The sequence below is a fragment of the Mustela putorius genome, unplaced genomic scaffold, assembly GCF_011764305.1.
Source record: "Mustela putorius furo isolate JIRA1106 unplaced genomic scaffold, ASM1176430v1.1 tig00000695_pilon_pilon_pilon, whole genome shotgun sequence".
In the NCBI taxonomy this organism is placed as follows: domain Eukaryota; kingdom Metazoa; phylum Chordata; class Mammalia; order Carnivora; family Mustelidae; genus Mustela; species Mustela putorius.
Window position 1 is genome coordinate 2,611,360 of NW_025421447.1, and position 23,045 is coordinate 2,634,404.

Genomic DNA, 23,045 nt, shown 5'->3' on the forward strand with positions numbered 1-23,045 from the left:
TTATTTTATTTATTTGACACAGAGAGAGAGATCACAAGTAGGCAGAGAGGCAGGCAGAGAGAGAGAAGGGAGGAAGCAGGCTCCCTGCAGAGCAGAGAGCCTGACGTGGGGCTCGATCCCAGAACCCTGAGATCATGACCTGAGCTGAAGGCAGAGGCTTTAACCCACTGAGCCACCCAGGCGCTCCCCAAACAAAATTCTTATACTTAACTTTATATCACCTTGTAGTCACTGCTTGGAATATAGCAAGGCACCAAATAAGTAGGAACTGGGTGATTCTCCTAGAACAGTTGCTCAGACTGAGGCTGCTACGCACAAGGGGAAGGAAGTGCCATGGCTGTTGGTGGCCACTAGAGGCTCTCAGGGCCGGGCAGGGTATGGGGGCTGTGTATATGTGATCTCCCACCACCCCCCACCTGGCCAGAGCTAAAATAATAAAATGCTGAGCTCACTGTTCCCCCACCCTCTTCCCCAGCACTGGGCTCCTCCCGCTGCTGGGACAGTGCTCCAGTAGCACCGACAGACCAACTGACAGAAGGGGAGGTGAGAAGGGAGGTGGCCACCAGGACTGGTAGGTGGGGAAGGCAGGGGGCTTATGGATCAGAGCCTGGCGGGAGATGGGAGGAGAGGGGTGTCTCCTATTGGGAATGATACGGAGTGTGTCTCTGTCTCTCAGCATATGTTTCTGCCACCGTCCGTCCTATCTCTTAACAGTAGTTTACATTGTCGGTGCAAGTATCTCACACACTTTCTGGGTCTTTCATATTTGTCATGGTGTGTATGTGTAGCTTGTGTGTATTTTCCCTAATGTAAAAGACTGTGAGTTTAATCTTCCTACTGTTTTCAGAGAAACTTTATCGCATTTAGAAGGCATTTCCCAACCATTGGTCCGGTGTCACCTTCCCGTCCAAAGCCAGGGACAAATTGTAGGGACTCGGTCCCTTCTGAGACCGTACCACCCTTCCCCCAACCTGGAAGTCCCCCAGCTCTTCTGAGCCCTTGCTTTCCCTTGGGATTTAGAGTTTTAGCAAACATAGAAAGTGAAATTGTGATTCCCCCACAATAAAAGAGGAAATGAGGGTAGAGGAAGAGAACTGTCTCTTTTACTCCCAACCCCCCCACCTTGCTTTCTTAAACCAGTTTAGGGAAAAGGCTGGATTATGAGGAAGAGAGGAGGAATTTCCCTGAAGTTCTCTGTATGCCCCCCCTTCCTCTCAATGGGAACTGGGCATGGGGCCAGCTGTGTTGGCAGGGGCCTTGACAGCTGTGCTTGGGCAAGAGGCACCAACGGGCAAGGTTATAGGGGAGGGTGCTGCCAGGATTTCTCTGTCATACAATGGGCAGATAAATCCAGCTTGGATGCCTGGGATCCCCAACCAGAGTGGCTGAAGCTGGGGAAGCAGGAAGAAGCAAGCTCTGGTTCTAACTACACAACATAACCTCTCCCCATCTTCCCATGCCTGACTATGTGATTTCTAACCTCCAAGGCAGCTAGTTCATTGTTCTACCCTCGGCTGGTTTATGTCCTGCTACGTCTGTGTACATCTTTCCATTATCCAATCACTTTCCCCATGTCCCCCAGGCTCCGTGAGTGCCACACAGTGGGGAGGGGGTGGGGGCCATCATGTCATCGTATCAGAAGGAACTGGAGAAATACAGAGACATAGATGAAGATGAGATCCTAAGGACCTTGAGCCCTGAGGAGCTAGAGCAGCTGGACTGCGAGCTACAGGAGATGGACCCCGAGGTAGGGGCCCCAGCACAGGCGACCAGGAGCAGTCTCCAGGCATTTGGGAAGGGTGAGGGGTCCTGGGTGGCTAAGTTCAGGGCTGCCTACAGGGCTTGGAGTCCCCAGGGGGCCAGGGAAAAGGTGTCTGTAGATGTTTTAGGGAGCCCTGGAGGTGCTCCAGATCAGAGGTCTTACTTGCTCCCCAAAACTCATCCCTAAGAATATGCTCCTGCCAGCTGGACTACGACAACGTGATCAGACAAAGAAGAGTCCAACAGGGCCCCTGGACCGGGATGCCCTTTTGCAGTACCTGGAGCAGCAGGCACTAGAGGTCAAAGAGCGTGATGACTTGGTGCCCTTCACAGGCGAGAAGAAAGGTATTGAGACCCTAACAACCATGCCTACCCAAATCCAAATGGGTGTCTCTCAAGTGTACCCCCTCCAGCTTCCCTCCCACCTTCCAGCTTCTAGCTGCCCAGGGACTTGGCCACCCTGAAACCTACATGCCATCTTTCACTCTTCAACTTTTAGAAGAGATCAGGGGACCCAGTAGTCCTGAGCTGGTAGAGGACTCAGGCTTTACAGTGGCCCCTAATGACCCAGACCTCTACCTCCTGGAGAAGGAAAGGAAGCTGGAGACCAGGATCTTAGGAGGAATGACCTCTACCTGAACCATCCTTCATCTCCCCATCAGGGAAACCCTATATTCAGCCCAAGAGAGAAATTCCTGCACAGGAGCAGATCACCCTGGAGCCTGAACTGGAAGAGGCACTCGCTAATGCCACAGATGCTGAAATGTGTGATATTGCAGGTGGGCTGCTGTGGGAAGTTGAGGAGGGAGGGGACACCAGGGCCAGGGGTTTCCACCCAGGGCATGGGACTAGTGAGGAAGGCCCTGAATAGGACACAGAAAGCCTCAGGTCGTGGTTTAAAAAATTTTGTTGGTTTATATATTCACTCGTTCATTTTTTAATTTCGTCATTCACATCTCAAAGGCAATTTTACAGGGATTGTAAGGCAGATAAAAGTGGAACTACCCCGGCTGAAAACAGGAGAAAGTCAGACTCCCTCACTCTCACACACACACCCTTTTTTCCTGAATGTGAAATGCTGTTGTTTTTCTCTCCCTCATCCTCTAGGGGTTCTTTAGGGACCTACCCTTAGCCCTGTCTCAAAGTCTTAAAAACCACCACCTTAAGCAGTTCATGGAAGGGAACTCTGGGACCTAGGGATAGTGGGAACCTTGTTGGAAGAGCGAAGAGGTCAGGCCTTAAAACTACAACTGATTCAGAATGAGGAGGGAGGGGGGCTGGGAACAAACCCATGGCCCCTCTACTTGCTCTCTCCAGCAATTCTGGGCATGTACACTCTGATGAGCAACAAGCAATACTATGACGCCATCTGCAGCGGAGAGATTTGCAACACGGAAGGCATCAGCAGTAAGTGTGTCTGGGGGCATGGCACCCGGGGCTTTGGCAGGCAGTCCCAAAGTCAGAGGAAAGGTAGTGAAGGGTGAGACAGGGGGATCATGGAGAGAGTATGGTACATGAATAATAGGAGAACCAATGGGGAGGAGATTGTGGGAGACATATTGGGGTTTCCTTCTGGTCCTCACCCACCAGGCGTGGTGCAGCCTGACAAGTACAAACCAGTGCCAGATGAGCCCCCAAATCCCACAAACATCGAGGAGATCCTAAAGAGTGTTCGAAACAATGACAAGGAGCTAGAGGAGGTGAACCTCAATAACATACAGGTATCTGATCGCCCCCTGCCATTCTTCCCACTAAACTATGTGAGTCCCAGATACGTGAGTTCCTTAGCCTGCCACCTCTTCCCCTGTGACAGGACATCCCGATCCCCATGCTAACAGAGTTATGTGAGGCAATGAAGACAAATACCTACGTCCGGAGCTTCAGTCTGGTGGCCACAAGGAGTGGTGACCCCATTGCCAATGTAAGGCAACTTGAAATCCCTAGCCCTCCCCCCGTACCATGACATGTACCCCCACCAGGGCTGTCCGAAGGTGTTGTGCTGGGGGTGCTATTCCCATCATGTTCTCTTAGGGTAGCTTGATGGAGACTCTACCCTCACTCCTATGGCTCATTGCTCTGAAATCTTCAGATTGCCTTCTCAGAGAGCCACAGCCGTCTCATCAGCCCACCGACTCCACCACACGCTTACCTCTGTGCTTCCCCTACTACCTGCATTCCCTTCTGTCTCCCTCTAGCCTCTAGCTCCTCAAGGCCTCTTCTTAAAGAGCTGTGTTCCCTCTTGCCCCTGTTCTCTCTTTCCTCAGTCACTTGTGAAACTGTCCCCTAATCCTAACCCAAGTCCCTACTCCCCAGGCGGTGGCAGACATGTTGCGTGAGAATCGTAGCCTCCAGAGCTTGAACATTGAATCCAACTTCATCAGCAGCACAGGGCTCATGGCTGTGCTGAAGGCAGTTCGGGAAAATGCCACACTCACTGAGCTCCGTGTAGACAACCAGGTCAGCATTCCCTTCCTCTGGTCTTTGCATTCAGCTAATATTCTCTGACTCTCTTCCCTTGGGCAGCCACTACTGGGTCAGGATTTCATCTACTTTTATTTGAATTCTCCTCTTCATTGTCTCTATGAAGGGAGCCAAGTCAGCCCCTCATCACCCACTGTGATGAAACAAGCTTCTTTGACCCCCCAAAGGGTTGGTGGTATGGGACCATGAACAACACAGAGAGTGTAGCTGATGGGTCTCATCTCTCCCTCCCCTAGCGCCAGTGGCCTGGCGATGCAGTGGAGATGGAGATGGCCACTGTGCTGGAACAGTGTCCCTCCATTGTCCGCTTTGGCTACCACTTTACACAGCAGGGGCCACGAGCTCGGGCGGCCCAGGCCATGACCCGGAACAATGAACTACGTGAGTAAATGCAGACATGTTCTATGGAGGAAAGGGCAAGGAAGTAGTGGATCCTCTGGAAAGCTGACTTAGTGACTAATAGCCTGGGGTGCTGCCAAAGCAATAATCTCATGAGAAGTCCTAAGTGACCAGAAAGTAGATAGAAAAGTCCCCCGCCCCAAATTTATACCTGTAGAAAGGAGGAAAAGAATCTAGACATACCTGTTTGTGGGCATGGTCTTTTTATTTGCCATGTCATTTCTTATTTTGCTTTGTTAATGAGGGGTGGGTATGCTTGCTGGCCGAAGACTTTACCTCTTTAAGAGTCTGGCCGAGGAACTGGAAAGGGGAAGAAGAGCATCTTTGCAGGAAGGAGAAGATGGAACAAAGGCTCGTGTTTACTCTCCCGTTACAGGTCGCCAGCAAAAAAAGAGATAACACTACCTTTTCCCCTTACCAACTAGAGCTGGGAGCCCTAAATGTCTAAATCCTCATCTCTCCCCTTCCTGTAAATAAAGGCCCTTCTGTCCATTCTGCCTGCCTCCTTCCTTGGGCTTTGGGGTGGGAATGTTGGCGCTAACCCCCAAGGATTACTGCCAGTTCATAGGGGATTATTTATACTCTGGGGATCAGCAAGCAGGGAGGGTCAAGTTACTAGGCAGAGGTGGGGGAGCTCCCTCCCTTGGTGTTCCCCATGGCCCTGCCAATGCTGTTAGTCCCTTCTGCTCTCATAGGGTACCTACCCCATCCCTCCTTCCAGATGTGGCCAGGCCCCCTGGTGCCTACCCACAACCCTCATGTGATCTGGAGGACTTTGAGTGGAGGTGAGGAAGAAGGCAGGGAACATGAAGGGCAAAGACCTCCTTCTGACAGACTTATTAATAGGGCATTGGGCTGCGTGCAGCTGACGCTTGGCATGACTTTGGTAGAAGGTGGGGGAGGGGTTAGAAGTATGGGGAGCCATGTACCTTGCAGGGAAAAGTTAGCCAGGCTAAGAATGCAGATTTAAAATCCTGAAATGGGGGGCACCTGGATGGCTCAGTCAATTAAGCATCTGACTCTTGATCTCAGCCCAGGTCTTAATCTCAGGGTCATGAGTTCAAGCCCCACCTTGGGCTCCACGCTGGGCATACAGTCTCCTTAAAAAAAATCCACCAGTGAAATCCTGAAAATGGACAAGGAAGCAAACTCAAGGAAACTTAGGCTCCCAGAGCCCATTAAAATTTATTTGTAAATTGAGAGGGGAAAGAGGGTGTCAGTCTAAGGGGAGATCAGGGGGCTCCTCTTCATCAGAGTCAAACTCAACATTCTCATCTTTTACCCATCGGCCTTGTCCATCTGGGATCCATCCAGAGCTAGAAATATCAGAGAAAACAGAATAGGTCGTGAAAAGAGGCTTAAGTTAATGCGGTTAACATGAGAAGGACTGAAATAAGGAGACTCAGAGAGAAAAGAGAAAACTTGAGTAAAGTGATTTTCCATACTCACCTTCGAAGGGTGAGGTAATGATCCAGGGCTCTTCTTCTCGTGGGGCTCATGGGTGCAGGGGATGCAACAGTTGCTGACTCTTTGGCCTGTGGGCCAGTCCCAGGCATGGGTTCCCTAGTAATCTTCCCACCCTTGGGCTCAACCTCTGGGGGTGGCAAAGGGGAATGGGAGACAGAGGGACGAGGGGTTTCTGGTCTGGGTAGAGAAGAATCAACATCTATAAAAGTGATAAAGGAAAAGGGCAATTTTCCTATGACTCCCAACCCCTTATAGCAGTGCTTCCTAAATTGTGTTCCTCAAGATATTATTAAGTGTCCTACATAAAAAGGAATTTGGGAATCAAATGAATTTTTTTTTTTTAAGATTTTATTTATTTGACAGATAGAGATCCGAAGTACGCAGAGAGAGAGAGAGGAGGAAGCAGGCTCTCCGCGGAGCGGACAGCCCGATGCGGGCTAAGCCTCTGCCTTCGGCTCAGGTCATGATCTCAGGGTCCTGGGATTGAGCCCCGCATTGGGTTCTCTGATCAGCGGGGAGCCTGCTTCCCCCTCTCTCTCTGAATGCCTCTCTGCCTACTTGTGATCTCTCTCTCTCTCAAATGAATAAATAAAATCTTTAAAAAAATAAAAAATTAAAAAAAATAAAAGGCTAGGTTAAAACTTTTGAGTTTTGTTTTTTAATCTTAAGAATGTGTAGAGCCCTTCAAATATACTAACTCTTCAAGAAGGATTACAAAGTGCCACTTCCAAAACTAAAGAAAAAAAAAGACAAAATTCTATTTTTTTCTGAAATACCAGTTAACATCTCAGAAATACTAGTACTCCTGACAATACAGTTTGGAATACCAACAGTTTAGAGCCATCTATCTCCAGAGTCCCTCCCTACCTCTGGCTTTCCTACCCCACAGACCTGTACTTCCGGCGGCAGCAACTATTATAGTCTGGAGCTCTGTGCAGCGCACTTTGGGTGGTAAGTCGGGTCTGGGTTAACAGAGGAGCCTGGTATGGAGATGGGAAACAGAGTCAGAGTCTTCAGAGCTAGAAACATGTCAGAGCCCTTCAAGCCTAAGGTGTGCAGCAGGCCCACATGGAACACACACCCCCCTCTCCCTGACTACCTCAACCTTGGTCTCTGATAGCCTCAATTCATTCTGTTGTCTTGGACTCTGCTCCATTCCCTTTCCTGGCTGCTTCTTGCCATAGAAAAGCTGCAGGCCTGAAGACAGAGAGGAAGAGAATTAAAAAACAGAAGAGCAAGAGTGATCTTCACAGATTTGGAGGGTTTATTCTTTAACTCCGTCTTCCCTCCAACTTACTGGACAGATGTTTCTTGCCTGCACGGTGGGCAGTCAGCATGGCGAGGGTGTCCAGTACAGGTCGGTGGGGACAGATGGCACATGCAAAGCTGGGTATTAGGGGAGAAGAAGATATTTGGTTATGGGTGAGTGGGGTCTGGTCTGTAAGTCCCACCTTGACCTAGCAATCCTTTCCAAAGCCAAACTCTGACGTCTCCCAATCTCCACCACCCAATCCCTGTCCCTCACTCCCCACCAAAGAATTCAGATACTTCCGCTCTTCCCCTTAATAACAAAATTTTATTAAGCCTCTAATCGCAGAACCCTGGGATTGATCATTCCTCGCCCTCACCGTCCATCCCGTAGCATCAGCGCCTCATCCTCTGGGATGTAACTGGCCAGCAGGTCCCCGACTCTTCGTTTCTACAGGGGACAGGATCGGCGGGATAAGAGGGCGGGACGGAAGGGAAACAACAGGGACCAGGACTGAATTGGAATAAGGCCCATGAGAACAGAGATCACAGGGCGAAGAAGGGGGTCACTACCCAGCTCTAGTTGCTCCCTCAGGCCGCCCCCCCCCCGCCACCGCAGCTGTTGCCAGAGCAACAAAAACAGCTCCTTCACCGGGCACTGAAACTGCTCCCGACGCTCTCCTCTCCTCTCCGCTTACTTTAAGCACATTGAGTTGGCTCCAATCATCCCCTTCCCTCTTGAAAGACATTACGACTGACTCCCAGAAGCGAGCAATTCTCCTGAGCCGCCTCCCCCACTCCTTCCAGGCCACCGTAGCAAAAATGGGGCGTCTCCTTTTTCCTTCGGGTTTCTTTCCGGTTGGCTTCCTTACTTCCCTGGAAGCGCTTCCCTGTATTCACAGTGCGATTCGAAAGCCCGCCCACAGCCCGCCGAGGGGACCGCACTTCCTGCGCGATCCGGCGACCCCGCACGCGCGGGGCCTTTTGGGATATGAAGTCTTTTTTTCAAAGAGCTTGCCCCTCGGCTGCCTCCCGACGCTTGCATCTTGGCTGATTCGAGGCGTCTGGAGAGACAAGAACCTGAACGTGGAGACCGATTTTGATGCTGTGACGGATTTGATGCGGAGCGGGCCTTGGAGGTTCTCTGAGTGGAAAGTGTACTACAAACTCTTTCGCGGCCCTCACGCACCTCCTCTGCCGCCGATATCCCGCCAAGGGTGGGCCGGATTTATTCCTGACACAAGCTGGCCAACCCCGGGACGGGGCGGAGCCTGGGTGTGTGTGTGGGGGGGTAACCCCCCAGGCCGGGGCTGCCAGACCTGGGGCAGGGGGTAAACTGAGCAGTGTGGAAGGTTTACCGTTCAAAGGTCAGAGGTCAACGTAGCGAATTGTGGTGGGAGGATCCAAAGTCAGTAGGGTGCTAAGGATAATCTCAGGTAGGGACTGAATATTCAGGGCGCAGATTTGTTGGAAGGGGGCTTGGAAGGAGGACAAACGAGAGCTCAGGAGGCGCGTAGTGCCAGGGGAGGCGGAGAATTAGGAGAGGAGGCAGGAGGGGAGAGGAATCCCCTGGTTATCCATTCCTAGACCTCAGTCCCGTCACTATCGGGCCCTTAGCCAGGCCTCTCTTAGTTGCAACCCCAGCTGTCGGCAGGGTGAGGAGATGGCTTCTCCCTCTAGACAGGCCCCCCTCGGGGGGTCAGGACTGCTGCAAGGGAGCAGGGCTCGTTCTTATGGAAGCCTGGTGCAATCTGCCTGCTCCCCGGTGAGGGAAAGACGCCTGGAGCATCAGTTGGCCCCCGGAGACACCCTGGCTGGACTAGCACTCAAATACGGGGTAACGGTGAGTCCTCCACAATCGGAATGCAGACACTATTTAGAAGAAATTTATTCTTCATTAGAACGTAGTGACCCGGGCGCCTGGGTGGCTCAGTGGATTAAGCCGCTGTCTTCGGCTCGGGTCATGATCTCGGGGTCCTGCGATCGAGTCCCGCATCGGGCTCTCTGCTCAGCGGGGAGCCTGCTTCTCTCTCTCTCTGCCTGTCTCTCTGCCTAGTTGTGATCTCTGTCTGTCAAGTGAATAAGTAAAAATCTTAAACAACAACAACAACAACAACACATAGTGACCCTTCTAAGCAACTTCCCCAGAAATTTTCCTAATTGTGTTGTGGGCTGATTCACCTTTATCTTTTTCTTTTCCCATCTCAGTGTTGCCCTGTCTGGTTGGGACAAATCCTGTGCCACTATACCAGTGGAGAGGAGCTGCTTCTATTTATTCTGTCAGTCTCTATCCTAGAGACTTTACATACATTGGCCCATTTGGTTTTCACATCCCTACCAAGCATACAATTATTGTCCGCTGTTTATGGGTGAAGAAACTAAGACCTAGATTGGCTAACCAATTTAACCAAGGTCAAATAACTAATGAGTGTTAGGGAATTAAAACAGGTCTGACTCCAAAGCTTGTACTATTAAACATATAAAAACTTTTTAATTGCAAGTGATTGAACATTTACAGCAAACAATGGAAAGCTGGTTTCTAATTCTAAGTTTTTATGAGACCAGAACTCTAACCACTCTAGTTCCAAGTTGTTGTTGTTTTAAGATTTATGTATTTATATTGGGGGAGGGGAGGTGAATTGCAGAGGGAGAGGGAGAAAGAATCCCAAGTCCACTCACAGGCAAGCATGGAGCCCTTCCCAGGACTGTAAGGCCAGGACCTGAGCAGAAATCAAGAGTCCATCGCTTAATCTACTGGGCCACCCAGATGCCCTTACTTATAAGTTTGTAAACTCGATCTCTTCTGGTTCTTTTTTACTCCTCAGCTCTGTGCCTTCTTTCCAGTAGGATGGCCTCCATGGTGCAAAACAGGCACTCTCTACACCAGGCGTTTTAGGCCATGCATGTGGTATGTTTAATAGGTGTAAAAATACATTGCATTGAAATTGATGAGTTTTTTCATATCATGTCAAATTTAGCCACGATTTCCTTTTTTTTTAATTAGAAATATTTTTAGCCAACATTTTAAAAAAGATTTATTTATTATTTTAGAGAGAGAAAGGGTGGGGTAGGGAGGGGCAGGAAGAGGAGAGAAAGAGTGTCAAGCAGACTCCCTCCTCAGCGTGGAGCCAGATGCCAGGCTTTATCTCACAACTCTGAGATCATGACCTGAGCAGAGTTCAAGAGTCAGACACTCAACCGCAGCTGAGCTAGGCACCCAGGCACCCTAGCCAATATTTCTATGCTTGGTATGTTTTTGTTTTATTTATTTATTTATTTTAAAGATTTTTATTTATTTATTTGACAGACAGAGATCACAAGCAGGCAGAGAGGCAGAGGCAGGCAGAGAGAGAGGAGGAAGCAGGCTCCCCGCCGAGCAAAGAGCCCGATGCGGGGCTCGATCCAAGGACCCTGAGATCACGACCCGAGCCGAAGGCAGCGGCTTTAACCCACTGAGCCACCCAGGCGCCCCTATTTATTTATTTTTAAAGATTTTATTTCTTTATTTGACAGAGAGAGATCACAAGTAGGCAGAGAGGCAGGCAGAGAGAGAGGAAGGGAAGGAGGCTCCCTGCTGAGCAGAGAGCCCAATGCGGGACTCGATCCCAGGACCCTGAGATCATGACCTGAGCCGAAGGCAGCAGCTTAACCCACTGAGCCACCCAGGCACCCTGTTTGCTTGTTTTATTTATTTATTTGACAGAAAGAGAGGGAGAGCATGAGAGGAGAGAGGGTCAGGGGGAGAAGCAGATACCCGGCTGAGCAGGGATCCTGATGCGGGACTCAATCCTGGGACTCCAGGATCATGACCTGAGCTGAAGGCAGTCGCTTAACCAACTGAGCCACCCAGGCGCCCTATGCTTGGTATGTTTAAGCACTGTTTTAGACTTCCCAAGAGATAGAAGCATAAATAAAATGTGTAGCCATTGGCCTCATGTAATTTGCAGCCTAGTGAGAAATAGAGACACAGATGATTGCAGGTGACAGAATGTGATGAGTTTGTAGAGGTATTAACAAAGGGTTGGAAATCAGAAAAGAAGATTAATTTGTATTTGGAAAGGGACTAGGAAGGACATAAGTGTAGATTTTACGGAAAATTTAAGGGCCCCATAAATAAATAAAATCTTAAAAAAAAAAAAAAAAGCATGTAACCAAAGCCAAACCCGAGGAATCCTAGGCTGCTGAGCCATTAGAAGTCCTAGGCTGCGGGACGCCTGGGTGGCTCAGTTGGTTAAGTGGCTGCCTTCGGCTCAGGTCATGATCCCAGGGTCCTGGGATCGAGTCCCACATCGGGCTCCTTGATCGGCAGGGAGCCTGCTTCTCCCTCTGCCTCTGCCTACAATTCCGCCTGCCTGTGCTCGTGCTCTCTCTCTCTCTCTAACAAATAAATAAATAAAAATCTTAAAAGAAAAAAAAAAGTCCTAGGCTGCTGAAAAGCCATTAGAAGCTAGTTAGTTTAGGGATGCCTGGGTGGCTCGGTTGAGTGGCTGCCTTCGGCTCAGGTCATGATCCCAGGGTCCTGGGATCAAGTCCCACATCCGGTTCCTTGCTCGGCTGGGAGCCTGCTTCGCCCTCTGCCTCTGCCTGTGCTCACTCGCTCTCTCTCTTGACTAATAAAATAAAATCTTAAAAAAAAAAAAGGAATCTAGTTAGTTTAACAGAGCAGTTCAAAGTGAGGATTTTAGAATGAGGTAACCTGGTCTGAATCCTAGCTTTACAAAGTAGACTTGTAGTCTGTAGCAAGTTATCTCCCTAAACCTCACTTTCCTTATCTTTAAATATTTGGGGACTAGTTATATCCACCTCATAAAATCTTACAGAGATAATAGGAGATGATATACAGAACTTGGCACATTCTAAATGTTCCTTAATGACAGGTAGGTGATAACTCAAGTAATTACCATTATTTAATACCTCTTCCTCATTTTACAAATGGCAAGGAAACTGAGGTCACAGACAGGTACAGTGACTTAAGCAGCCACTCAGCTAGTAAGCAGCAGAATGAGGCCCAAACTTGGTACCCTTCACTAGACTACAGGGCTTTTTTGTACTCAGAAAGGTACAGGGCTGTAAGAAAACCTCCATAAATAATTGCTGATTTACCAGTGGCACGGTTTCCTTCTTTGCATAGCTTCTGAGCCTCTGCTGGGATGGAGGGGCCACTTAGTACTTTCTTATCCACTTCCTTTGTTTAGGCCATGGCCTCTACTTGAAATGTTCACTTTCCTATCCTCCCTATCTCCACCTGTGGAAATCTTAGCCATGCTTCCATTCATTCAAAACACATCTATGAGCTTCTATGTGATGGGGACTATGCCAGACTCCAGAGATATAAAATTGAAAGAAAATAGTTCTGGGCACCTGAGTGGCTCAGTGGGTTAAAGGCTCTGCCTTGGGCTCAGGTCATGATCCCAGGGTCCTGGGATCGAGCCCGGCATCGGGCTCTCTGCTTGGCGGGGAGCCTGCTTCCTCCTCTCTCTCTGCCTGCCTCTCTGCCTACTTGTGATCTCTGTCTGTCAAATAAATAAATAAATAAAATCTTTTTTAAAAAGGGGGGGGAGGGGCCCCTGGGTGGCTCAGTGGGTTAAGCCACTGCCTTCAGCTCAGGTCATGATCTCAGGGTCCTGGGATCGAGTCCCGCATCGGGCTCTCTGCTCAGCAGGGAGCCTGCTTCCTCACCTCTCTCTCTGCCTGCCTCTCTGCCTACTTGTAATCTCTCTCTGTCAAATAAATAAATAAAATCTTAAAAAAAAAAAAAAAAAAAAAAAAAAAAAAAAAAAAAAAAAAAAATAAAAAGGGGGGGGAGAACTTTTTTTTTTTAAGGAATTTTATTTTATTTATTTTATTTTATTTTATTTATTTATTTGACAGACGGAGATCACAAGCAGGCAGAGAGGCAGGCAGAGAGAGAGGAGGAAGCAGGCTCCCCACCGAGCAGAGAGCCAGCCCGATGCTGGGCTCGATCGGTCCTGGGATCATGACCTGAGCCAAAGACAGAGGCTTTAACCCACTGAGCCACTCAGATGCCCATAGTTACATCCTTTTTTTTTAAGATTTTTTTTTTTTTTTTTTTTTAAATTTATCAGGGAGAGAGAGGGAGAGAGAGCAAGCACAGGCAGACAGAATGGCAGGCAGAGGCAGAGGGAGAAGCAGGCTCCCTGCTGAGCAAAGGAGCCTGATGTGGGACTCGATCCCAAAACACTGGGATCATGACCTGAGCCGAAGGCAGCTGCTTAACCAACTGAGCCACCCAGGTATCCCCGGTTACATCCTTTTTAAAGGGGGAATGATGTTGTCTTATATGGCACTTCTAGGAAATAATAAAGGCACAAGAAAATTCACAGAGGTCATGGCATCTTGGAGGTAGGGACTTAGGATATTAATCTAGGCAAAATAAAATTTATAGCATCGAAGTGCTTTGCAAAATAAAGGTTAAAAACTGCAAGCCAATTTTAACTTTTTTTTATTGTTCAAATTAATCCAGTTTTATTTGAAACACTTTATATATAGCATAAGATTTTTACTAACATACTATATTGGTGGTTTGTATATTTTCTTATCTAGTTTATTTACTCATAAAGCATTAATGAACCTCTGCTGTGTGCCAGGTTTGTGTGATACTGAGGAGTGCCTTAGGATACAGAAACAGCATCCCTGCCCTCAAAGGACTCACAGAGTTTGGGCAAGACAAATATGCAAAGAGGTGAATAACAATATAATAGGGTAGGTATTATATGGCAATATTTACAGTATACTTTGGGAGCCCTGGAGAAGGTAACACAAAGGGAGTGATAGTTGATGAGAAGAAGTTTTCTTCAGCAGAGAAGGGGATGCTGGAGAAGTATTTTAGGTAGATAAAGACACGAAGGTGTTTAAAACCCTAAAATGTTCAGAAAAAAAATGAAAAGTTCAAGATGGTAAAATGTATAGATGGGAGAAGAAGAGAGATGAGGCCAAACTTCGGGGGATAGATTGCGAACCCTTGAAATGCTAATTTGAATTTTATCTCTGAGCCAATGGGAAGTCATAGGGGGTTGATAAACAGGGTAGTTAGGTTGATTATTTTTTTATTTTTTATTAAGTAAGATATTTAATTAATTAAGTAACTTAATTAAGTAACTTAATTTTTTATTAAGTAAGTAGTAGATTAATTTTTTTAGAAAGATAGATGTTAGCAAGGTGGAGATACATAGAGATGGAGAGAGGAGGACCAGTTAAAAAAAAAAAATAGTTACAATACCCAGATGAGAAATATTAAGAATCTGTTCTAAGGTGATGGTGGTCAAATGAAGGTCAGACTGGACAGGGGAAAGATTTTTGCAGCATTTTTGTTGACCATTTGGGCACAAGTGGTAAAAGAAAAGAGCAACTTAAGGATGGCATTGATATTTCTACCTTGCATAGCAAGTGGAAGGTAATGCCAATCACTATGTCTGGTGATGAATAAAATAGGTAATAAATATTTGGTCAGTGAAATTATTAATATCAGTATGAGAAAGCAACCCCAGAGGGAGTAAAAAGGCCCAGAATTCCAGTTCTAGCTTTGTCATTAGCTTGCTGGATAGTCTTATGCAAGCAACTTAACCTCTCTGAGCCTCAGTTCCTTCATCTTTAACAGAAGTTCTTAAAGTGCGGTCTAGGGATCTCTAGGAGTCCCAGAGACTCTCCAGGGATCCACAAGGTCAAAACTATTTTTTCATAGTAGTGCTAATAAGGCTTTGTCTTTTTCATTCTCATTCTCATGAGTGAACTACATTTTCCAGAAGCTACATGACATTTAATATTATAGCTCATTAAATGTAGAGGCAGATAGGAGAATCTTCTGTGGTCTTCTCTTAAGTCAGACATTTAAGTGACTTGCAAAAATGTAAAACAGTGCCTCTCTTTTTGCTCCATTTGTTGTTGTTTTGGAAAATAGTCCTTTTTCATTAAAATATCTTGTTAACATATAATGTTTTTTTTTTTAAGATTTATTTATTTTATTTTTATTTTATTTATTTATTTTTTAAGATTTTTAAAATTTATTTACTTTTACGGAAATCACAAGTAGGCAGAGAGGCAGGCAGAGAGAGAGGAGGAAGCAGGCTCCCTGCTGAGCAGAGAGCCCAATGCGGGGCTTGATCCCAGGACCCTGAGATCATGACCTGAGCCGAAGGCAGAGGCTTTAACCCACTGAGCCACCCAGGTGCCCCAAGATTTATTTATTTTAGATAGAGCAAGAACAAGCATGGGGTGGGGGTTGCCAAGGGAGAGGGAGAGAAGCTCCAGCAGACCCTCTGCTGAGCAAGGAGCCTGACCTGGGGCTCTGTCCCATGACCCTGAGATAATGACCTGAGCTGAAATCAAGAGTCATATACTTAACTGACTGAGCTACCCAGGTGCCCCTATTTTATTTTAAGATTTTTATTTTAAGATTTTTTTTATTTTTTTATTTTAAGATTTTTATTAATTTATTTGACAGAGAGAAAGCAGGAGAGCACAGTAGGGGGAGTGGCAGAGGGAGAAGCAGGCTCTCCGCTGAGCAGGGAGCCCAGCACAGCTCGATCCCAGGACCCTGGGATCATGCTCTGAGCCGAAGGCAACCGCTTAACCAGCTGAGCCACCCAGGCGCCCCTAATGGGTTATTTTATATAAATACACATTTTTCAGTTTGTTCAGTTTTAATTTATAATACCTTAAGTGTTGATAGCTATAACCTCCATAAATGAAAGCTTTTTTCCTCAATAGTTTTTGATAATGTAAAGGGACCCTAATATCAAAAAGTATGGTAACCACTGATCAATAAAATACGAATGATAAAAAAACATTTAAAAAATAGGAATGATATTAATATCAGCCCTTTGTATTTTAGCTTGGTTGTGATAGGGTCACATAAGACTCTGTACAGTCACTTTAAAAGGGATGAGATACTGAACAGGTAGAAGATTGATCATTCTTACTGTCATTAATTGTGGTGACTTTTTTTTAAAGATGGAACAGATTAAGCGTGCAAACCGCCTTTATACTAATGACTCCATCTTCCTGAAGAAAACCCTCTACATCCCCATCCTGACAGAGCCCGGAGACCTGTTCGATGGTTTGGATTCTGAGGAAGAGAAGCATGGAGAGGAAGAGGCCCAGTCAAGTAAGGATGAAGTTCCACCACACGGAGCTGACAGGAAGAAACAAGAGACAGGCTCAGGACGTGCCAACGGGGAGGTCCTTCCTACACCTGGCCGGGAACCTCCAACTCCCATCCATGACCTCTCCGCCTCTGATTTCCTTAAGAAGCTTGATTCACAGATCAGCCTGTCAAAGAAGGCTGCTGCCCAGAAGCTGAGAAAGGGGGAAAGTGGGTGAGTCTTGAATGGTTCCTTTTAAGCCCCTCTGCAGACTTCTTCATCCTTACAGCCTAACCTGACCCGTCACACAAATAAGCAAGCGCAGTGTCAGCAGAAACAAGGTAAAGCCTTTCACCCCCTCCCCCACCATGGGGGAAGGGTCCTGTAACAACAGCAGAGCCAGTGGCTGCTGGGATGGGTACTGAAGCAGGAAAGGGTTCTTTGTTCTCACTGGGGTAAAATAGGTGAGTGTCGTTGTAGCTCTGATATCATGAAGGAGCATTAGGGTGAGAATTTATCAAGAGGGTGATGAGACTCCATCTTGGAGCGAGCAGCTCATGTACGTTATGGGGGAGGACAGCTTCCCATGAGCCCTTTCTCAGGTTCTTCCCCTGACCTGTCATGCCTCCTTTCCTCACCTGCAGGGTACCTGGGGAGAATTCAGGCCTTCACTTGAGCTCCCCTCGGATGCAGCAGCGAGCAGTCCTAGGGCCGGTGCCTCTGACCCGGACCTCTAGGACCCGGACGCTTCGGGACCAGGAGGATGAAATCTTCAAACTCTGATGTCCCCAGAACTGATTGAGAAAACAAGATGTTGAAGGAGCAATTTGAGTGGGGGGAGGAGCCCGAGGTGAAGCTGAAGAACAAGGCTTTCCAGCCTACCTCCCTCCCTCCTGCCTCCTTCCCAGCCTCCAGTTGATCTAGAGTTCCTTGGCCTGGGGCAGCTTTATTGGGGATGGGGAATAGAACCCTCTTCAGTTCTTGGGCTGAATCTAGAACTGTCTTTTAGATTCAAAAAAGGCTCTTTTTACATCCCTGCTGCCTTTCCCATCCCCTTTACCATCCTTGGCCTTAGAGCAGGGAGACAAGAACTCCCCCAACCCCTGCCCCCTCTCCGTTTCAGACTGTATTACCTAATTTATTTGGTGCTATCTTGAAGTAGTATTTATTTGCTGTATCTTACTGTTTCCCTCTTGTAATGAAGAAAGAGGATTTCTATAGCTCTAGAGTAAAGGGAATCCGGGAACAGTGAGCCAGTGACTACTGGTTCCCCACCTTCTTAGGCAAGCATGTTACTGAAGATGGGGCAGTCCGTGATCTCGCCCTTCTGCAGAGAATGGCAGATAGTGCTGGGCCTGTCCCGCAATCTCAAAGTAAAGAATTTGGGCTCAGTTTTGACTAACCAGTTCATAACTTTTTCATAACTCTTGCTCTGAGGAAAAACAGCAGTGTAGGGACCGGAACTCTCCATGCCACCAGTTCGCCCTTCTAACCTGCTCCTCTGTTCAGCCTATGCGAGGGGATGAAAGAAGAATTACCTTGGAGTTTGAAGAGGACTTTATTGGGGAGACTTTTTGTTGTGGGAGTTTCTTTGTTATACTCCTTCCTGACCAGAGCCTGTTGATCTGTGCCTTGCTCCTCACTGCATATTTATTTGCAATTTGTAGCACTGATCTGCAGTACAGTTGGTTTTTTGGGTTGTTGTTTTTGTTGTTGTTTTTTAGTTTCTTAAGCAGAAGTAGGCAAGGAGACCCCAATGATACTTGGAAATATGCCTCAGTCTCTCATAATGGAAATGGTGAGAGGAGAGATGAGTGGTGTTTCACTATCTCTTGCCTCTGTGATGGTCATAATGTATAAGAAGCTGGAGAGATTAAACATTGAGCCCTGTGCATGTTTTAGTAGTTTTATTTCCCCTGTGAGACTCTCCCCTGCCCTAACCCCTTCTTCCTGCGCTCTGGAACAGAGCCTCTGGTATCTGTCCAGGCTCTGCCTGGAGCTGGAGGTCTGGGATCCCATTCCCCCTTCTGTCTTTAGTGTCCCCTGAAGGGTTAAATGAGCTATGCCCTCTTCCCCTGGTTCACCAGGGAGCGGGGCTTCCCTGTTTCAAATGTCCATTGGTTGGGGAGAGATAGAGATCCAAGTTTCACTTCATCTTTTTCAGGCAGCTTTGCTTCCTGTCCCGGGACTGGAGTGGGAGAGAGGCGTGAACACTCAGCTTTGCAGCTTCTCCACCAGCAGTTTGGGGGTGGGGTTGTCTCAGAGGCAAAAGCACTCTGGGGAAAGACTGAAGCCTGAGGCTTGAAAAGCATCAGTGCACCAAGCAGGTCAAGAGAGCCCTTTCGGTGTCACTTTCTCAGTTGGCCACACAGCTCCGGTGGACGGCCCTGGGGCCTGGGCCCTCAGAGCTTGCCCTCATCCAGCAGCTTTCTGAGCCCATCGCAGATCTTGGTCCGGTGCTGAGTGAAGTCTGGCCCATAGAGGGCCGTGAGCAGGCCGGTGTCAGAGAAGTGGTCGAACACGTGGCGGATGCGGCCATGGGACTTGGGCGTGAGGTGGCACGCCACTAGCTCCAGCAGCAGATCCCGGCACTCAGTCAGAAGGCCGGCCAGTACTGCCGCCTCGAAAGTGAAGTCCACCTCGCCAAAGCTGAGCGCCGTCATGGCGCCCTGGCGCAGCTTTTGGCGGAAGCTGGCGGCCAGGTCCAGCTCGCCGGGGCCGAAGCAGCCACTGCGGTGCAACACGGCCACCTTGACCGCCACCTTGATGAGGTCCTTGAGCACCCGCTGTGCCTGTGGCCGGCTGTGCGTGTACTCTTTGGAAACGCGGTAGAGCTCATCGAGCACCTCACTGCTCGTCTCGTCCATGAACAGATGCGCCACAGAGCGACCGGCCATCTTACTCAGGAGCTTCTTCTCCGCCTGCAGTGCCAGACTCTTTGAGCTGAAGGACTCCATAGTTCCTGGGGGAGCAAGAACGGGGTGGGGGGTCTGTGGTCAGTCACTAGAGGGAAGGCCACAGGCTTCCTTAGACAGCAACGGCTTTTCCCCGTCTCGGCTTCTATCTCATTGTCATCTTTCTCTGCCATCTTTTTCCCCCCTGAGCCTCCTCAGTCTTCTATGCCTTGTTCCCATTTCTTTTCCTGTGGACCTGGAGGAGATCTTGAGCTTCCACCCCTCCTAGCAGGGCAGTGACAGCTTTGGCGGGGTGGGGGGGTGGGGTGGGGCGCTGAGGGCTTACAGGGTGCTAGCCCCCACAGTGCAGCCCAAAGGGGAAGTTAGTTGGCTGCTGCTGGCCTACAGGGTAGAAGATAAGGCTTACCTGGCAGCTAGTTCTCAGAGCGACCATGGCCGCCACTAACTAACCAGGGGTCAGACATCTATAAGGTGTGGCTGTTACTGTCCTTGTTTTACGGCCAGGTAAACTGAGGCTTGCCTTAAGTAACTGACCCAAGGTCAGACGCAACCCTCTTCCTGACTCTGGAAAAGTCGGTGGCAGTTCGTGTGCTGTACTGCCTTTAAGGAAGTGAGTGAGATGAGGGTCCCAGGAGTGCGGATAAAAATGCTCACTCACATTTATGGAGAACCTATGTGCCAGTTGCTTTACGGGAATTGTCCCAGTCTTCCCAACCCTTTGTAAGGTAGGTGTCCCCATCCTGCAATGAGAATACTGACGCTAAAGGAAATCAAGCAACTTGGCCAAAGTCACTAGGAAATGATTAAAATGGGCTTCCAACCACAGAAACCTTCCCGGGAATGGTTTCAATGGGTTGCTGCGGACTAAAGAAGCATGAGACACCTCTCGGCGGGGCAGGTGATACTGGAGGCCCACAGTCTTCTGTGGGGACCAAACCAAGGACCCTCCTGGTGGCACATCACCGCCGCATATCCAGGGTGCTCTCCCCATGGTCCTTGCCTGCGGTTCTGCTTGTTTTGCTTCTTACTTCCCCCTCCCCTGCTCTGCAGGATGTGGCTGTTACCACAGTGAGGAGCAGCCTCACCCTCTCCCCCAAACCAAAATGAGAGTCTGAAGACACAGGGGAGATGGGCACTGTGGCGGGAAGGGTCTTCCTGCCCCCCAATATCAGGCCAGTGCTAACCTGGAGCCTTGCTTTTTGCTCCTGGGCTTGCCTGAGGTTTTCTGGACTGGGCTCCACAGCCGGAAGAGGAGATTGCTCCATGTGAGCCTTCCTTCCTTCTTGGCCTTCCTGTTACCCAGCTCTTCATTGCACCCATGGTTTTCTCACATCTGGTCCACTGTCCTCTCCCTCCTGCTTCAGCCTCTCTTTTTCTCTTGCCTGGGTCCTGCCCTGCAATCCTCTAGCCAAGCTCTTCCCCTGCCCTTATGTCTACCTCCATGTCTCCTAGGGTGTCCTCACATCTCTCAGTACTCTGTCACACACCCATATCACCCCCATGCCTCCACCCTGCTTCTCTACTATCCCAAACCGTGTCTTCCTTTCTGAGGCTGCCCCGGGGCAGGCTGAGCTGGGCCTCTGCTGGGGACCCAAGAATTCTGGCAAGGGAGAGTCTCACAACATGGAAGGCTCAGGCTGACAGAGCTGGGACTCTTCTGCCACCATCACCCCTAAAGCCTGTACCCTTCTGTCACTGACAGCCCCTCACCTGCTGCGTGCGCTGGGTGCCAGTCTTGCCTTGGACGGTCCGGGAGAGCTGACAGAATGGAGAAGCTCCTAAGTGAGAGGCCCTTTGGCTTGGCCCCACCCCTCAAGCCCCGCCTTCCTACCCTGTGCTCAACCTCCGGTTCATCGCACTGTCCCCAAGACCGTCTGTGGCCCAACAACCTCCTAGAAATGCAACAAAGGTCAAAAGGAATAGCAGTCTGCAGGAAATCGCCATGGTTTTGTGAGGTTAGGAAGAGGGATTGCACATCCTCTGCACTCAAATTGTTGGTCTGCCTCTTTATTTCCTTGATACTCAGTTCCTTGGGATTATCTTACATTTCTGTGGTTTTGGGAAGGATGTGAAGTATGAACCCCTACGGTGGGGTCAGTGGGAAAAGTTTGGGCCAGAGGCCAGCAGATGTGAGTATGTTCCTGGAGTTTCCAGGGAAGGGCAGTGCTTGGAGCAATAGTACCTGAGCACAGGCTTCCAGTACCTGTCTGGGTAACGGACGGCGGGGACTGTTCTGCCCCCAACTCTAGAGAACAAGGTGCTGGGGCCACAGCAGCCAAGCCAGATGTGACCAGCAGGTGTCAGCACAGGACTGAAGCACTAGAGGCAACAAACCTGCTTCCTCAGCTTTGTAGCTGCTACAGGGATGCAGAAACGAAGGTTAAGTTATAGTTTCTGAATGAGGCCAAAATATTTACCATCAAGAATCATCCTTGGGGCCCCTGGGTGGCTTACTTGGTTAAGAGTCTGCCTTCAGCTCAAGTCATGATCGCAGGGTCTCGGGATGGTCTCCCTGCTCAGCGGGGAGTCTGCTGCTCCCCTCCCTCTGCCCCTCCCTGCCATGCTTAGTTTCTCTCTCTTTCTCTCAAATAAATAGATAAAATCTTAAAAAAAAAAAAAAAGAATCAGACAGCCTTGTCAGGGAGATAAACTTAAGTATATATAACTACAATGCAAGTCAAATGATGTCATTAACTTAATAGAAATTAGAAGAATAATTAGAATAAAGGTAAGTTTAGATTATATCTGATAGGAGGGCCAAAGAGGCAGAATGAGAAGGATGGGTTCAACTATCTACTAGGCAGAGATGGGGAAGAAGTGCTTCTTCTGACGATGGGAATTAGCATAAGCCATTCAACAAATAAAGGTAATGTGTCGGGGGCACCTGGGTGGCTCAGTGGGTTAAAGCCTCTGCCTTCAGCTCAGGTCATGATCCCATGGTCCTGGGATCGAGCCCCACGTCGGGCTCTCTGCTCATCTGAGAGCCTGCTTCCCCCACCTCCTCTGCCTACCTCTCTGCCTACTTGTGATCTCTGCCTGTCAAATAAATAAATGAAATCTTTAAAAAAAAAAAAAAAAGGTAATGTGGGTCATACTCAGGAAGTGCTGATTTTTTTTTTTTTTTAAAGATTTTATTTATTTATTTGACAGAGAGAGATCACAGGTAGGTAGAGAGACTGGCAGAGAGAGAGAGAGAGAGAGAGCGGGAAGCAGGCTCCCTGCTGAGCAGAGAGCCCGATGTGGGACTCGATCCCAGGACCCTGAGATCATGACCTGAGCCGAAGGCAGCGGCTTAACCCACTGAGCCACCCAGGCGCCCCAGGAAGTGCTGATTTATTCAGTATGTCTGCACCCCGAGCTGTTTGAGAAATAAGTGACGGAAAAGCAGATCGTGGTAGGTAAGCTTTAACAGATTGCTCAAGCATTCCCACATCTGTGGGCAGTAGGGAGACATTCGGCATTTCGGATGATCAGGGGAGAGATATCAGGAGCTCGGTGGGAATGGGTGTGAGGCTTCATTAAGTTTTTAGCTGTGGGAGGGCCTGCTGGATCAGGGTTTAGCTTGCTTCAGCACAGGATGAGGCCTGATGAGAGATCGCGGGCTTTGGTAATTTTACAAGAAGCTGCAGCAGAGGGGGAAGAATTGGAACCATTGGCCGGCTGGCAAAAGTTG

The 23,045-nt window shown here is 48.6% G+C and overlaps 4 protein-coding genes across 9 annotated transcripts; 2 read left to right on the forward strand and 2 right to left on the reverse strand.

Annotated features, from left to right (window-relative positions):
- The first annotated feature begins 396 nt into the window (after window positions 1-396).
- Window positions 397-5,133, forward strand: TMOD4 (tropomodulin 4). Of its 4 annotated transcripts, none has more exons than XM_004776742.3 (10): window positions 404-543; window positions 1,583-1,747; window positions 1,950-2,106; window positions 2,424-2,540; window positions 3,079-3,168; window positions 3,352-3,482; window positions 3,575-3,682; window positions 4,075-4,218; window positions 4,479-4,623; window positions 5,018-5,133. In XM_004776742.3, exons 2-10 carry the CDS (start codon window positions 1,625-1,627, stop codon window positions 5,038-5,040), a joined length of 1,038 nt encoding a protein of 345 aa, XP_004776799.1. In that variant the 5' UTR covers window positions 404-543; window positions 1,583-1,624; the 3' UTR covers window positions 5,041-5,133. The 4 variants fall into 4 exon arrangements, with proteins under 4 accessions (XP_004776800.1, XP_004776801.1, XP_004776799.1 ...); XM_004776741.3 differs by having other exon boundaries at window positions 406-571; XM_004776743.3 differs by lacking the exon at window positions 1,583-1,747 and having other exon boundaries at window positions 397-571.
- A 658-nt stretch (window positions 5,134-5,791) lies between these two features.
- Window positions 5,792-8,190, reverse strand: LOC101675316 (sodium channel modifier 1). Of its 2 annotated transcripts, none has more exons than XM_004776748.3 (7): window positions 8,055-8,190; window positions 7,737-7,807; window positions 7,406-7,494; window positions 7,208-7,305; window positions 7,000-7,088; window positions 6,091-6,285; window positions 5,792-5,957 (listed from the first exon to the last, which is right to left on the reverse strand). In XM_004776748.3, the coding sequence occupies exons 1-7, from the start codon at window positions 8,103-8,105 to the stop codon at window positions 5,858-5,860; spliced, it is 693 nt and encodes a 230-aa protein (XP_004776805.1). In that variant the 5' UTR covers window positions 8,106-8,190; the 3' UTR covers window positions 5,792-5,857. The 2 variants fall into 2 exon arrangements, with proteins under 2 accessions (XP_004776805.1, XP_012903450.1); XM_013047996.1 differs by lacking the exon at window positions 8,055-8,190 and adding an exon at window positions 8,009-8,027.
- On the forward strand, window positions 8,179-18,351 carry LYSMD1 (LysM domain containing 1). Of its 2 annotated transcripts, none has more exons than XM_004776745.3 (3): window positions 8,179-8,631; window positions 16,327-16,691; window positions 17,102-18,351. In XM_004776745.3, exons 1-3 carry the CDS (start codon window positions 8,179-8,181, stop codon window positions 17,238-17,240), a joined length of 957 nt encoding a protein of 318 aa, XP_004776802.2. In that variant the 3' UTR covers window positions 17,241-18,351. The 2 variants fall into 2 exon arrangements, with proteins under 2 accessions (XP_004776802.2, XP_004776804.1); XM_004776747.3 differs by having other exon boundaries at window positions 8,515-9,199.
- TNFAIP8L2 (TNF alpha induced protein 8 like 2) lies at window positions 18,350-21,178 on the reverse strand. Its single transcript, XM_004776749.3, has 2 exons — window positions 21,083-21,178; window positions 18,350-19,419 (listed from the first exon to the last, which is right to left on the reverse strand). The coding sequence occupies exon 2, from the start codon at window positions 19,412-19,414 to the stop codon at window positions 18,860-18,862; it is 555 nt and encodes a 184-aa protein (XP_004776806.1). The 5' UTR covers window positions 19,415-19,419; window positions 21,083-21,178; the 3' UTR covers window positions 18,350-18,859.
- Between the last annotated feature and the right edge of the window lie 1,867 nt (window positions 21,179-23,045).

Excerpts from the sequence above, each read along its gene's own strand:
- TNFAIP8L2 (XM_004776749.3), bottom strand. The coding sequence starts at position 19,414 with ATGGAGTCCTTCAGCTCAAAGAGTCTGGCACTGCAGGCGGAGAAGAAG.
- LOC101675316 (XM_004776748.3), bottom strand. The coding sequence starts at position 8,105 with ATGTCTTTCAAGAGGGAAGGGGATGATTGGAGCCAACTCAATGTGCTT. Across the intron at positions 7,089-7,207 it reads TATCAGAGACCAAGGTTGAG|GCTCCTCTGTTAACCCAGAC; the intron begins GTAGTCAGGGAG and ends TCTCCATACCAG. Across the intron at positions 6,286-6,999 it reads TGCTGCCGCCGGAAGTACAG|ACCAGAAACCCCTCGTCCCT; the intron begins GTCTGTGGGGTA and ends TTCTCTACCCAG.
- LYSMD1 (XM_004776745.3), top strand. The coding sequence starts at position 8,179 with ATGGGGCGTCTCCTTTTTCCTTCGGGTTTCTTTCCGGTTGGCTTCCTT. Across the intron at positions 8,632-16,326 it reads CGGGACGGGGCGGAGCCTGG|ATGGAACAGATTAAGCGTGC; the intron begins GTGTGTGTGTGG and ends TTTTTTTTAAAG. Across the intron at positions 16,692-17,101 it reads CTGAGAAAGGGGGAAAGTGG|GGTACCTGGGGAGAATTCAG; the intron begins GTGAGTCTTGAA and ends CCTCACCTGCAG.
- TMOD4 (XM_004776742.3), top strand. The coding sequence starts at position 1,625 with ATGTCATCGTATCAGAAGGAACTGGAGAAATACAGAGACATAGATGAA. Across the intron at positions 1,748-1,949 it reads TACAGGAGATGGACCCCGAG|AATATGCTCCTGCCAGCTGG; the intron begins GTAGGGGCCCCA and ends CTCATCCCTAAG. Across the intron at positions 2,541-3,078 it reads TGAAATGTGTGATATTGCAG|CAATTCTGGGCATGTACACT; the intron begins GTGGGCTGCTGT and ends TGCTCTCTCCAG.